The 15,056-nt window shown below is 42.4% G+C and overlaps 1 protein-coding gene across 2 annotated transcripts; it reads left to right on the forward strand.

Moving 5' to 3' along the window:
* Positions 1 to 492: 492 nt before the first annotated feature.
* Positions 493 to 14,430, forward strand: Bzw1 (basic leucine zipper and W2 domains 1). 2 transcript variants are annotated; one of them, XM_051190247.1, is made up of 11 exons: positions 493 to 655; positions 1,639 to 1,712; positions 5,285 to 5,461; positions 6,697 to 6,791; positions 8,138 to 8,203; positions 8,847 to 8,982; positions 9,793 to 10,073; positions 10,990 to 11,136; positions 11,797 to 11,935; positions 12,369 to 12,491; positions 12,962 to 14,430. In XM_051190247.1, exons 2-11 carry the CDS (start codon positions 1,649 to 1,651, stop codon positions 12,991 to 12,993), a joined length of 1,260 nt encoding a protein of 419 aa, XP_051046204.1. In that variant the 5' UTR covers positions 493 to 655; positions 1,639 to 1,648; the 3' UTR covers positions 12,994 to 14,430. The 2 variants fall into 2 exon arrangements, with proteins under 2 accessions (XP_051046204.1, XP_051046203.1); XM_051190246.1 differs by lacking the exon at positions 493 to 655 and adding an exon at positions 943 to 1,065.
* Positions 14,431 to 15,056: the final 626 nt, after the last annotated feature.

The raw sequence follows: 15,056 nt of genomic DNA on the forward strand, positions 1-15,056 counted from the left end.
GGCTTGGGGGACGTCGCAATGTGTTTTAACAAGTCCGCAGTCCCAGCACAGTCGGGGGACAAGCACCGCTTGTGAGGCGTGGCGGCAGGCAGGGGTCAGACTCGGCCCTTGGCGCTGCAGAGCAAGGAGGCCCAGACAGCTTCAGGCGGGACCGCAGACGGTCCAGACGACCCCTGCCAGGCAGACAGGGTGGGACCCGCCGAGGCCCAGCAGAGCCCTCCCGCGGGCCCGGCCTCCACGCACGCCGCCCAGCGCCCCCACCCCCGGACGGGGCGGACGGGTCCAACTCGCGCCAGGTCGAGGGGCGGCTCCACCCCTCCACCCCAGCCCCGAGCGGAGAGGCCGGAGGATGCGGCGCGGGAAGAGAGACAGATGGGTCTCCCTGGCACGAGGGTCCGGGCAGCCCAGGGCTTCGGCGCGGCTTAAAGAGTCCTACCCGCGCCGGGGCCGTCGGTGCCCCGGGCTACCACCCCGCGTCCCCGGCAGGCCGGGTGCGAACTGGCGCAGGGAGAAATCTCGCGATAGCAGGCCGCCGGGCGGGGGTGGCGCTTCTTCCTCCTCTTCTGCTCGCGTTAGTTCCGGTCGCAGAGGAGACAGCGCCGCAGTTGCCGCCAGCTCGGGGATTTCTGGCTCTTTTCTCTTCGCCTTAAATTCGGTGAGGCGAGCGCGGCGCAGGGCCTGGGGGGACGGCGGCGCGCCGTGGCCCGGCGGAGGGCGAGGGTGGCGGCGCGGTTCGGCGAGGCCGGCGGGGCCCGGGGCCTGGATTCGTGGCCGGGGCCGCCGCTGGGGCGGGCGAGCGAGGCCGCGGGGCGCCGGGGTGGCGGCGCGCCCCGTGTGCGCCCCGCCGGCCTGGGTAACAAAGCCGCCGCGGCCTCTGTTGGGTGATGTACGCGTGGGGGGTTCGGCGGGCGGGGCGCAGCCGCCGCCACCACCGCCGCGGCCGCCGCCTCCGCCGCTGCTTTCGCGGGAGGGCGGGCGGATGTACGGGGCGGCGGGGGCCCCGGCGCGCAGCGCCTCGGCGCCTGTGGTCCGCTCGGCGCGGCGGCCACCACCGCAGGCGACAGGGTCAGTGGAGAAGGACCCAGGGCGCGCTGGGCCCGTCAGCCGGGCGCTCCGAGGCGGGAGGCACGGGGAAGGGTGTGGATGCGGAGACACGTGCCCGGGGAGGAGGCGGCGGCCTGGGCTGTAGCGTTCGCGGCCAGCTCTGGGTTTTGCAGCTTGGAAGGGTGCAAGCTCAGGCGCCACTTTGGAGTGAGGGCGGCGCTGCTGCTGTTCAGGAGGGATTCCCTTTGACACATAGCTCGTGGCGGTCGTGATAGTCCCCCGAGTTCTGGTTACTTAGAAAAAGTGGGCGATGCAAAGGGCAGTGTAGAAGAGACTGAGCTATTTAGGCTTGTGTAGTCGAGTTTGCCACCATACAGGGTGACAGTGTAATGTCATGTCAAGGTGTGGTCCCAGGGCTTCGTATAAGGGGTTCTTATAGAGGGACGCTTTTCCTGCACTGGCTCTGTTGCGTGTGAACTGAAAGTGTGCTGGGTTTGAATTGGCTGTGATTTTGACTTACGGTTTGATACTTTGTTTTAGAAGTTAACGTTACAGGCACAGATGCGTTTAAGACCCTATTTCTCTTTTTTCTAGGGTGTCTTTTATGAATAATCAAAAGCAGCAAAAACCAACGCTATCAGGCCAGCGTTTTAAAACCAGAAAAAGAGGTAAATATTTGTATCTCTCTTAAGCTTTCAGACGTTTTGTATCTTGTTTTCTCTCAGTCAGCGGCATGTTACTAAACCCTCAAAAGAAAATAACAAGAAACTTGAGTTTCTAGTTGACTGCTCTTTCAGATAACACAACTTGTTTCTATTGTTTCTCAAGTCTTCACTTTTTAAGTATCAGTATTCCTTCTAATGTGAAAAGTAATGGCTAAAGTAAAATCTGGTTTTAAGATGATAGGGTTCTTGTTTGTTTGCTTAAGATAGGATTTCTCTGAGTAACAACTCTGGCTGTCCTGGAACTCATTTTGTAAACTAGGCTGGCTTTGAACTCTCAGAGGTCTGCCTGCCTCTGTCTCCTGGGATTAAAGGCATGTACCAGAGTTTGAATCAAGGCTAAAACAATGGAGGACACTCCTAAAATCACTAGTTTCACCAAGATTTTATGGAGATATATGAAAGGGGAGCTAATTGATGGGATGTCTAACATGCTCTAGGTCTTGGAAAAGATGTGTGGGAGAAAAATCAGATTTTATGAAGTTGTAGAATATGGTTCACACTTGTGTTTTTTTTTTTTTTTTTTTTTTAAGGTTGTCATATTGTAGCTCAGTCTGGCATCCAGTGCCCTCCAAGTGTTGGGATTAAAGGCGTGAGCTCCTACTGGCAATCCAGTTTGGGGGATTGAACCTAGGACTCTTGTCTTTAATTCCAGCACTTGGGAGGCAGAGGCAAGCAAATCTCTTGAGTTCAAAGACACCTGGTTCATGACTGCCAGGGTTACACGGAAAACCCTGTCTCAAAAAACCAACCAAACAAAAAGTTTAAGTGGTATTCTTTGAGAACACACATTGGCTAGGCATGGTAGCATATGTCTTTAATTTTAGCAGTGGAGAGGTCAGTAAATAGAGGTCTATTTAGTGAGTTCTAGACCAGCTAGGGCTATGTGGTGAGACTGTCTGAAACACACATTAACCTGTGGAGTAGTTTGGAGAAAATAGAGATTGGGCTGGCTATTGGTCTTCCGATTGTTTCTGGTTTTCTACCTTTCAGAGGTAGTTCTATATCATTGTAGGTATAGATTTAGCCAGTAAATGTGTTTTGTTGTTTGTTTTTTGAGACAGGGTTTCTTTATTGCTTTGGAGCCTGTCCTGGAACTCTTTAGACCAGGCTGGCCTCGAACTCACAGAGATCCCCCTGCCTCTATCTACCTCCCAAGTGCTGGGACTAAAGGTGTGTGCCACCAATGCCTGGCATCAATAAATGTTCTTAAACTAATTTCTCAATAATGAAGAAAAGTAGGTATTTTCAGTGTTCATGGATTCTTGGCATCATCTTGATATAATTGATAGTAACAAATAACTTTTATTATTAGCATCTGGGAAGTGTCACTTCCTTAAATCATGCTTGGTATAGTGTAGCATTTGACTATAATGGAGTGCCTATAAGACTGAGGCACAAGACCAACCTAGGCTACAAAAAGCCCTGTCTTTAAGTGCCCCTTCCTCCCCAAAAAAGTAAAAACAAACAAAAGAAAGGATCTCTTATGGCCTCCTAGTTCAGAGTATAATCTGTGTTTGCCTTGGCCTAAGGGAGTTTTGAAGATAGGACTTTTAGTAAAATAAGATCTTTGAAAAAATAATTTCTCTATTAGTATGTTTTTTAAAAAAAGGTATTGTGTATCCTCAGCTATAGTCATCTATCATAAATTGACAAAGACACCAAAGGGCTGTGGTGCACATCAGTTGCAGAGCACTTGCCTATCATGTGAGGCCCTGGAGAATGTGAGGGTTTGATAATTCAGTAAAGCCTGTGTGGTTCTGCCTTGTATTATTTAGTAACCACAGAAACTTATGAGGTACATGTTATTTTGCAAGATTTGTAGAAAATGGCTCATTTGGGCCTAGAAGAAATGCTTAAGCAAGTAAGAGCACTTGGTGTTTTTGCAGGGTATCTGGCCTTGAGTTCTAGCATCTACATCAGGCAGCTCACATCTGCCTATAACTCCAGTATCAAAGACACAGTACCCACTCCTGGCGTCCTCAAACTCCAGGCACACACTTGGTACACATATATCCATATATCCATGTAGGCGTTTACTATTTAAAAGAAGAAAGTGACTAGTAGCATGGATGCACTGGGTATAGTAGAAACCAGGATTCATTCCTATGGGTTTTGTTTGTTTGTTGAGGCAGGGTCTCTGTAGCCCTGGCTATCCTGGAACTCACTGTGTAGAACAGGGTAGCCTCAAGCTCATATATCCTGCCTTTGCCTCCCAAGTGCTGGGATTAAAGGTGTGTGTCACCATGCCCAGTCCAACAATCGGGTGTTTTGACTTAAAGGCATATGCTCTGAACTACAAGCCAATATAGTCTTTCGGTTATATAATTTCTCTGATTTCCCTTCTGGAAAATAGTATGGACATACATACATACATACATACATACATACATACATACATACATACATGGCAAAACCTTGACTCAAAAAACACAAAACAAAGCCAGGCAGTGGTGGCACACACCTTTAGTCCTAGTACTCTGAAGATTGAGACAGATAGGTCTCTTGAGTTCAAGGTCAGCCTAGTCTACATACATAGTGAGCTCTGGACATCTGGGGCTGGTAGAGACCCTGTCTCCGGAAAAAGAAAAAAAAAAAAAGAAAAACAAAACAGGACTGGGGATGTAGTTTGGTAGAGAGCTTGTCTAGTATGTATAGAGCCCTAGGATCTCTTTCAGAGCTGAAGATATGGAAGCTGAAGGATCATAAATTGAAAGCCATAGGAACTTTAGGTCACCCTGAAGCAAATGAAACCCTGTCTCAAAAACAAACAAAAAAGAGACTAAAGAGCTAACTGGATAAAGTGCTTGCAACACAGGCATGAAGACCTGCATTTGTTCCCTGGTACCCACATAAAAGTCAGGTGCAGCTCATGTCTGTGACTCAGCATGAAGAGGCAGAGACCAGTGGATCCCAACCAGGCTAGCCAAATCAGTGAGCTCTGGTCTTAATAAGATGGATACAAGTTAGTAAGACAATCTGTATCAGTGCAATAAACTGAGGCTAGACTGTAGCTTAGTGGTGCTTACATGGCATATACAAGACTGGAGTCTATACTCAGTTCTATAGCACATGGAAGTGCAAGTTTAGGCAGATACCTATAACCCTGGGGACAGGGAACTTGGGTATGCAAATTTCCAGAGGAATAAAGTATACACGGCATAAAAAAGGTTAATGTTAAGGTAGAACGGGCTGGCCTGCAACTTAAGGCCATCTGCCTCTGCCTTCCCAGTGCTGGAATAAAAGGCTTGTACCACCATGGCTAGAATAGGTTAGTGATAATGGGAGCAGAAAGCCCTAACATTTCAGCTTGCAGAAGTGGGGTAGCCATGTGGTATTGACCAGGTAGGTCATCCTGCCTTGGGCATGCAGGAGGAACACTAGGATGTGTCTAATCTTTCTCCTATCAAGCCAAGTCTTGGGTACTTGCCTTTTCCCAGCTCAGTAGATAGATGGTCTTAGCTTCATAAGGTGTTGGTTGTGCCATCTGTGATAACTTTTTTGTTTTCCTCCCCCAGATGAAAAAGAGAGGTTTGACCCTACTCAGTTTCAAGACTGTATTATTCAAGGCTTAACTGAAACTGGTACTGATTTGGAAGCAGTAGCTAAGTTTCTTGATGCTTCTGGAGCAAAACTTGACTACCGCCGCTATGCAGAAACACTCTTTGACATTCTGGTGGCTGGTGGAATGCTGGGTAGGTATCTGGGTTTTGTGGGTATAATTAAGGGAAGTGAAATATACAGAGATAATGGAAAAGCCAGAATGTTGAGCTTTTGACAAACCCAACAAGAGGGATGGATTTTGGTTATATTGTGTTGTATTTTTGTTTTTATTTATTTTTATTTGTGTACATTGGTGTTTTGTGTGTGTGTGTGTGTGTGTGTGTGTATGTCAGTGTCAGAGCCCCAGGAACCAAGCTGCCATGTGGGTGCACTTAACCACTGAGCAAGCTCTGGTGTAGAGATGGTTTCCCTATGTAACATTGGCTATTATAGAGGTCACTGTGTAGATTGGGTTTGCTAAACTTCCTCCCCCCCCCCACTTTGTTTTGGGGCTATGTTCTCATTTATATAGCCCTGACTGGCCTTGAACTTGATACATTGCTGAGGATTCTTGTAACTTCCAAGTACTAGGATTAGAGACTTGGGCCACCACAACAGGCAAGAAACTTTCAAAGATAGTAAAGAGAATATCAGATTTATTGTACAACTGTAATGTTTATTAACAGTTGTACTTGGTCTGTACCCTGCAGGTTTTATATACCCAACAACTTTCTTTAAGATAAGGTTTCACTTGGATGTAGCTCAGGCTAGACTTGAATAGGGAATTTCTCTTGTTTTAACTTGCCTTCTTCATATGGTATAATATGAAAAATGGGATTTTGAGCCAGCTGTGGTGGCATATCAGTAATCCATGTATTCAGGAGAATTATGAGTCCCTGGCAAGCCTGGGCTAAGTGGCAAGATCCTTCCTTAAAGGTACAGTACAGTCTCCTTGGGAATTTAAAGGAGTCACTTTCTATGTGGAAAGGTAAACATAATCAAAACCAGATCTGAATACCTACTTGACCTCTTTGGCACTAATTAAATGGTTGATTCATTGAGTTTATTTCACTACACATTTTTATGCTTATTTTATATATGATTGTATCTATGTAGGCATATGTAGTAAATATTAAGTTCCCCAAGATTTGATGGCAAGCACCTTTACTCCCTGAATCTCTTTGGATAGGGGTACTTGCTTGCTTGATTGCTGTGCAAATTATTCATTTTATTTGTACATACTGAGCCATCTGACCAATTGGATGTTAATTCATCTTAGATTGTTACTATTTTATTTTACATTGGAAATCCTTATTAGTATGTAAAGCTGAAATGGTCACCCATTTAAGATGAGGTTACTGCAAATTTACTATTAAATATTTCTTAGCCCCAGGGGGTACACTGGCAGATGACATGATGCGCACAGATGTCTGTGTGTTTGCAGCACAAGAAGACCTAGAGACCATGCAAGCATTTGCTCAGGTAAGCAAAATTGTCCATCATACCTACCATCCATCAGGGAGTGTCCAAGGGATGTTCTGCTTTTATATATGTTACGTGTAGAAAGTTTAAGTTTTTTAAAGGGTTTAGGTCTTGATGAGGTATAGTAGATTAGAAACTACTTGTTTGATTGTTTTGGGGGGGAGATTTTTTGTTTATTGAGACAATGTCTCAGTATGTGGCTTTGCTGCAATCAAACTCAAGAGATCTACCTTCCTCAGCAAGCCCAGCCTTTGCTCTTTTCTCTTTTGGGGGGAGAAAAAAATCATTGTGGGTGTGTGCCCCTAAGTGCAGGTGTCCACGAAAATCAGAGGCATCATATCTTCTGAATCCATAGTAACAGGCAGTTGTGAGCTTGTCCATTGTTAGTTCTGGGAACCAAATTTCTGAAACAGCAGTCGATACTCTTAACCACCGAGTTTCTCTGGAATTAATTCTCTTTAACAAAGGCAATATGCAGATGGGCAGTGGCGCACACCTTTAATTCTAACACTCTAGAGACAGAGGCAGACATATCTCTGAGTTTGAGGTCAGCTAGTCAACAGAGCAAGTTCTAGGACAGCCAGGACTACACAGAGAAACTCTGTTCTCAAAAAGGGGTGGGGGTGTCATATTCCTATAACCCTAGCACTTAAGAAATTGAGGCAGGGAGATGGGGAATTCAGGGTCATCCTCAGGTACACTCTATATTCACTGCCAGCCTAGACACTACATGAATGTCTGCTTGAGTTCCCTATCCCACCACACAAGGAAGATACTAAGTGGATGTAGTAATTCATGCCTGTAATACCATATACTCAGGAAACTAAGGCTAGAAAATCTGAGTTGAGGCAGACTTGACTTGGGCTCCTTACAGGGAGACTGGCCAAAAAAAGCTAAGGTGAACAGAAAAGTTAGTTTTCTATTGAGATTGTCATATTGAGCCATTCTGTAGATATTTTCATTCTGAAGAAAAAGTTTATTGATTGAGGCTGGCCTGAAATGCCACTTTATAGCCCAACCTAGGCTTGAACTTAAGTAACCCTCATGACTCAGCCTTCCCATTGCTGAAAACTCTGTTACCCTATTCATCTTCATAGTTAAATTTGTACTTCTTGTAAGCAAAGAATTTAATGTACCTAACCTGGGATTTGATGTCTGTGTCTAGGAAAAATAGAGCTGTGTTCTAGGATCTTACTGTTACTTGAACAGTAACTAATTAGTCTAACATAAAGTAATAAAGTTATTGAGAAGTGGCTATTAAATGTTCATAGTTTCAGTACCTGGTGAGATTATCCAGTGGAGAGTCTTCTTTTTTGGTTCTAGAAATGACTTTGATCTTCTTCTAGGTTTTTAACAAGTTAATAAGGCGCTACAAATACCTGGAGAAAGGTTTTGAAGATGAAGTTAAAAAGGTATGAGAAAGTTTGATATGGCATGTACTTAGCATGTGTAAAACCAAGCATTTGGTCTCTGGCCCCAGAGTAGATAGGGAAAGGAGCAGATAGGGAAATGTTAAGTTCCAATTCAGCCACTTCTTGAATGTTGTTTTAGATGTTTGTGGAGGCTACTATTGAAGTATAGTTTGGGGAGTATGTCCATTAGTTTGCTGAATGAAATACTTGAAACTCACACATTGTCAGTGTTGTGTTGAAACAGATGGCAGTTTAAATACAAGGATTGTTTGGAAGGAGAAAGGGCCAGAGCATAAAATGCCTGAGAGATTACTTGTATTTGAGTCCTGATGCTAAATACTCATAAATGGGTGCAGCAGCAAAAGTAGAAGTCTGACAAAATTGAATATTGAATATCAGGCTCTGTTCTAATTCTTCCGTATAAATAAAAACATCGTAGGGTGAGTTTTATTGTTCATATTTAATATGTAATGAAACCAAGATACAGGCATGAAGTAATTTGCCCAAGACCACTGGGTTAATGAGTCTTAGGGTGGAGATAAAAACATGAATGTTTGGACCTCAGCTGAATGTGGTTTGCTTTATTTGCTTTTAGCATAACAATGCAAATGCTGTTTTTAACCCTAATTTTTTACTTTTACAGTTATTGCTTTTCCTAAAGGGATTTTCAGAGTCGGAGAGGAACAAGCTCGCTATGTTGACTGGGGTTCTTCTGGCTAATGGAACACTTAATGCATCCATTCTTAACAGCCTTTATAATGAGAATTTGGTTAAAGAAGGTAATTAGAACTTAAGTATCTCCCAGGTACCTATGACCCTCTATTGAGTTCTCAGAACCAGGCATTGTTGTACAAACTTGAATTCCATAATTTTGGAGGCTGGGGTGGGAAGATTTGGAATTTGGTATCATAATAAACAAAACTGTCTCAATTTTTTTTTTTTTTTTTTTTTTTTTTTAATATTTACCTAAGTGTGAGTTTATGCACACCACATGCATGCAGGAATCCTGGATAGCCACAAGAGAAAGTTGGGTTTACAGGAACTAGAGTGACTAAAAACTATGTAGGTGCTGGGATCCGAACTCAGGTCCTCTTAACCATTGACCTAATCGGCCATCTATCCAGCCCCTTTAAAAGAAAAAAAAAATTTTTTTAAGCATTCCAATGTAGTGAGCACTTGATTTATACCTTTAGCATCCAAGTTTGGGGTATGTCTTTAGAGTACAACACATATCCAGGTTGAAGCACGTGTGATTATATGTCCTAAAATGAGAAATCCATGGGAACTCAGACTCTTGTCAACTGGGGGAATCCAGTAGTTAAGGCAAATACTCTCCCAACTGAGCCTTAGCCCCCAACCCCTGCAATTTTCTTAAATGCCTACCTTGTTGGGAATATGTGGTCTCTTTAATACTTAGAATAGCACTGGTTAGCACATAAATTCTCAATTGTGACTGGATCAGTAATAAGATTAGCAAGTGACAGACTAGGGCTTGCAGTGAAATGGTCACATTGGCACAGGGATGTAGAGTTTGGCTGCACTTGAGGTAGGTACTTCTGTTAGATAAGCGTAGCTTATTTCTTTTACAGGGGTTTCAGCAGCATTTGCTGTAAAGCTCTTTAAATCATGGATAAATGAAAAAGACATCAATGCAGTGGCTGCAAGTCTCCGGAAAGTCAGCATGGACAACAGACTGATGGAGCTGTTCCCTGCCAATAAGCAAAGTGTGGAGCACTTCACCAAGTATTTCACTGAGGCAGGCTTGAAAGAGCTTTCAGAGTATGTCCGCAACCAGCAGACCATCGGGGCGCGGAAGGAACTCCAGAAGGAGCTTCAGGAGCAGATGTCTCGCGGGGATCCCTTCAAGGACGTAAGCTGCTCTGTGTAAACTATCCTTTCTTTAATGCATGTCTTTCACTTGCATACATGCCTGTGTGCCACTTATGTGAGTACCTGGTACTTGAGTGGGTCAGAACAGGAGGGCTCATTGCCCTTGGAACTGGAGTTACAGTTTGTTTTACTCATTGCCCAGGATAATAACTTTGGAGATTTTGTAGTGTATAGGCTAGGGGTAGACATTTTTCATGTTGAGCCAGTTTTGTTGTGGTGGTAATTGTTTTTACATTTATTTGGAGATAGAGAATGGGCATTTTTACACAGATCTCCCACCATGTGGGGCTGGGGAATCAATCTTGGGTGTCAGGCTTGGTTGCAGGTACCTAAATCTGTTTGCTTGCTGAGCCATTTTACCTGCCCAAGTTTGTATATTAAATCTCAAGGTTCTGTTCCGTGACAATGGTTTTCTGCTTATATGTAGTACAGTTGGAATTTGTTGCCAGTTTCATGGAAAGGCTTTGCTTGCTTGCTTGCTTATTTATTTTAGGCATGGGCTCACCATTCATATCTGACTAGCCTGGAACCTCTTTATATATACACCACGGTGGCCTCAAATTCACAGGTCACCTGCCTCTGCCTCACGAGTGCCGGGGTTAAAGCTGCACCATGATGCCTGGCTGGAAAGGCTTTTAAATTTTTTATCTTACTTACTTTTATTTTATGTGCATTGGTGTTTTGGCTGTGAGTGCTGGAGATTGAACCTGGGTCCTCTGGCAGAACAGCAAGTGATCTTAATCACTGAACCATTTCTCCAGCCCCTGAAAAGGCTTTTTATGCTTTTGTAAAATGTCTAAATTTGGTGTTTAATTTTTACAAAATGTCTAGTTTGATGTGTAAAGTATGTTTATAATAAAAATAGCTTCTGTTACTGAATTTGGATTATTTTGCAGATAATTTTGTATGTCAAGGAGGAGATGAAAAAAAATAATATCCCAGAGCCAGTTGTCATTGGGATAGTCTGGTCAAGCGTGATGAGCACTGTAGAATGGAACAAAAAGGAGGAGCTTGTAGCAGAACAAGCCATCAAGCACTTGAAGGTATTGGGGTTGTTCCTTGGTAGAGCATACTGTCAACTTCAGGTGGGACCGATGGACTGTCAGTGGGTGTTTGTCTAAGACAGTTCTCAAATCTGTGGATCCTGACCCAAGGGTCACCTAAGATGATCAGAAAACACAGATGTTTACATTACAATTCATAACAGTAGCAAAATTACAGTTATTAAGTAGTAACAAATAGTTTTATGGTTGGGGGTCACCACAGCACAGGGAACTGTATTATATGGTCACAGAATTAGGAGGGTTGAAAACCACTGGCTTAAAGGATTTACCACATTTTTGATGCTGGGGATAATCTTTACACATTTTTGATGTTGGGGATAATCTACCAGTATGCAGAAATTAGTGTTGATAATGCTTTTAAGACTGACTTGGCTTTATCTGGTTCATAAATTAAAAATAATGTTTAAAAGTAATTTAAGCCTTAGATTTGGTACTGCTGAGGGAAAATGGGAGGTGTTTTTTTTTTTTTCCTTACCCCACTGACATACAGAGCTTAGTAGATTTTTCTGCTTTACTGTTTTTATTCCTGATTTCCAATGAACTGATGATAATTCACTATGGTAACGAATACCTTCTGTATTGTGAGAATCTTGTAGAGGATGACCATTGTAATAAGTACGCCATTTGTTCTTTTAAAAGCAATACAGCCCTCTGCTCGCTGCCTTTACTACCCAGGGTCAGTCTGAGCTGACTCTGTTACTGAAGATTCAGGAGTACTGCTATGACAACATTCACTTCATGAAAGCCTTCCAGAAAATAGTGGTGCTTTTTTATAAAGGTAAATCTTCAGTCTTGTGAAGTAAGGAGTGTCTGGACATGAGCACCCATAGTCACAAAGTAAAACTCACTGCTTAAATTCAGGGTTGTGTTGATTCTGTTTGTGTTTGAGGCATGCTCTCACTGTTACGTTGACTGGCCTGGCACTTACAGATAGGTTCACCTGCCTCTGCCTCACAAGTATAGTGCTGGCATCAAAGGTGTGCTTCCCCACACCTGGCAGAATTGGGTGTTTTTACTTAGTATATTGCTATTAGAAGAACATCTGTGGAGCTTGTTTACGAATTAATTAAATCCACAAGTGAGAATCTATCTCTCCCACCCCCACCCTTATCCCCACAGAACAAACTCAAGTGCCAAGTAGATATTTATTTGTACCTTGTGTAGTAGAAAGATTATGTTCAAATTTCTAATATAAATGACATTGTTTGTAGCTGAAGTCTTGAGTGAAGAGCCCATTCTGAAGTGGTATAAAGATGCACATGTTGCAAAAGGGAAAAGTGTCTTCCTTGAGCAGATGAAGAAGTTTGTAGAATGGCTCAAAAATGCTGAAGAGGGTAAGTTCTCTGTAGATTGCATGGAAATTGGGGTTGTTACATTTGTGGTTTTTGTTTTTTTTTTTTTTTTTTTTTTTTTTTGTAAGGCAAGATTTGATGGTGTAGCCCTAAATGGCTTTGAACCCTTGCCTCTGCTAGAATTGTAGGTATAGTATAGTTCACCCACTGGAAATTGGTTTACTGTATGTGTGTGGGTTTGAGCTCCACATGTGGGAACAACTTTCCTTTTAACAGGGATCAAACAAGGGTTAGATTTTACCATGGGCTTACTGTGGACTAACCATGATCTTGCTGTGGGCTTTCCGGCCCCATTATGGGTGGGGTCTTACACTACATACACAGTAGGAAAATTGAAATTTTCCAAATTTGCAAATGTGTAGTTGTTTTCAATTGATATTAGTATATAATTTCAAATAATGGAAACTAGCTTCCTGAAATGACCTTTGACTATTTTTCAAACTCTTTCCTAGAATCGGAGTCTGAAGGTGAAGAAGGTGACTGAATTTTGAAACAACATCCTCAGTAAAGCAAACAGGAGTTGTAGATAAAATGTCATGTCTCATGTGTCCTGGTTCTTACATCTTCCTACCTCCCTATATCAAGCATGATATAAGGGCTTTCATGGCAATTTTTATTTTAACTGTTTTTATGGTTCCTGGAAACGGTGGGTTTGGTTTCTGAAGCCATGTGTAAGGAGCTGCAGGGGCTGTAGAACTGAATCTGATGTTGCATTGGTTTGTCAGTTACCTTCTACCTCCTGTATTTTCTACTGTAATAATGTGATGTAAGGCCTCCCGCAACGAGCAGTTCACTTTATTCCCTGGATTTTCTATATAAACAGTTTTCAAGATATGATTTGGTTAAAAATAATTTGTTACAAAAAAAAATTCTGTTTGCAAATTAAACTGTAAAAGTGTCCAAAATCTCAAAAGGCAATGATTTGTGTGATAATTTAGTATGTCTAGAACCCTGTTCATCAGTGAAAATCCTGTAGACAATTGAATCTATAACATGAATTCGGAAGTATTTGGACAATTGGTTATATGTGAGCATTTTATTGTATTTTTAACCCCAGATGTTGTTTGCTCTCTGGAGAGCAAACTTGTTCAAGAACTCACACATGGCAGAGGTAGGAAGAAGAAAGCTGAGCTTATTCCTAGGAAGTTGTGTGTTCATTTGTATCTTTCCAGGTGGGTAAAGTAGATACTCTTCATACAAACATTCTACTCAGGACACAGCTAGATGGTTGAGGAAAGGGTTCCCAAAGGATTGTCAGTCACTAACCCGTGAGATTGTTGGGAGTGTTTCGGATGAGCATGTTCTAATCGTATCTAAACACGACTCCATTTCCTGTTGTGCAGGTGACGGGCAGTCATAGCCGTCTCCCACTTGTTTATATGGGCCTGGCTTCATTTTACTATGTTCAAATACCTAGTAACATACCCTACCTAGTTGCCATTTTTTCTTTTCTTTTTTATTGCCATGAGCCAAATACTTTCTTTAAATGATTAATACATTTATTTTAATGGCTGCCTTTTTCATTGCTTTTCTTTTTGTTGTCTATTTGTAGTTGGTGGGGGGGGTAGCCACCTTTTTGGCTAAAAGTGAACATTTTGAAAGTTTCTTAATTGGTAAAAGAAAATAGTCTAGAATAATGCCACCAGAGACTGAGTGGAAATTGCCCATTTTGAAGGTGCCATTCTTAGAAGCCAATAATTTGGTATTTATAACTTACCTTGAGAGAATAACATGTAATATAATTTGAAATAAAGGTATAGTAACCTTGAGAGCATTATAGCAAAAACATTTGACGGGTGGGGTGAATTTGTAAAATGAATGACTTTGATAAAGTTTTATGCACAGGCAAATGTACTCATTAGATTCTGTGTAGTGATCTGCTTTTCCTTTGTAATTTGTAGTCCTAAAAAGAAATTTTTTTTTAAATAAAGTCCATCCTTACATTTAGGTTTTCTAGATCAGTCTTTTTTTTTATCCCCACCAATGCCATTGACCCTAATGGTGTGCTGTATGTTGTGCTTTCAGGTGTCTACTGTATAAGCATTAACAATTCATCCTTCCACCTCGCAGACTAAACACCTCACAGATCCCAATGTAGCTGAAACTACATTGCCATTTCTACAACCAGATCCTTGCATGTTAACGCCGTTCGAAACGCACCCTGTTTATTATATACTGTGTATAGTGAAAGTGTGGAGTCTTCCAGAACTACATTATGATCTTTGATCATAGATTTTTTTCCTTTCATACACAGTAGTGTTTACTTATTATAATAGTACATGGGTAAGGCACCTGTGAATATAATGTAAAAGGGAGCGATTTATAAAATAATTCTCATTTTGAATTTAAATGCCAAACTGGCTTCCAATATGTAATTCCTCCTACTAGACATGTTAAAACTGCTTTTAATCATGGTGGACAGCTGTGAGTTGACTTACTAACTTGGTGTCCGTTTCCTAAGGCTTTTAGTCTCTTGGATACTATACTGTGTGTTTAGAACTAATAAGTGTCTCCTTACTAGGATTTTATTGTCCTAGAAGTAATTGT

This window comes from Phodopus roborovskii, unplaced genomic scaffold (genome assembly GCF_943737965.1).
Source record: "Phodopus roborovskii unplaced genomic scaffold, PHOROB, whole genome shotgun sequence".
Lineage (NCBI taxonomy): Eukaryota > Metazoa > Chordata > Mammalia > Rodentia > Cricetidae > Phodopus > Phodopus roborovskii.

What these genes read in the sequence shown, in the direction of transcription:
- Bzw1 (XM_051190246.1), top strand. Translation starts at nt 980, where the DNA reads ATGTACGGGGCGGCGGGGGCCCCGGCGCGCAGCGCCTCGGCGCCTGTG. An exon ending in TTTTAAAACCAGAAAAAGAG is followed by an intron (nt 1,713 to 5,284) that starts GTAAATATTTGT and finishes TTCCTCCCCCAG; the next exon opens with ATGAAAAAGAGAGGTTTGAC. An exon ending in TGAGAATTTGGTTAAAGAAG is followed by an intron (nt 8,983 to 9,792) that starts GTAATTAGAACT and finishes TTTCTTTTACAG; the next exon opens with GGGTTTCAGCAGCATTTGCT.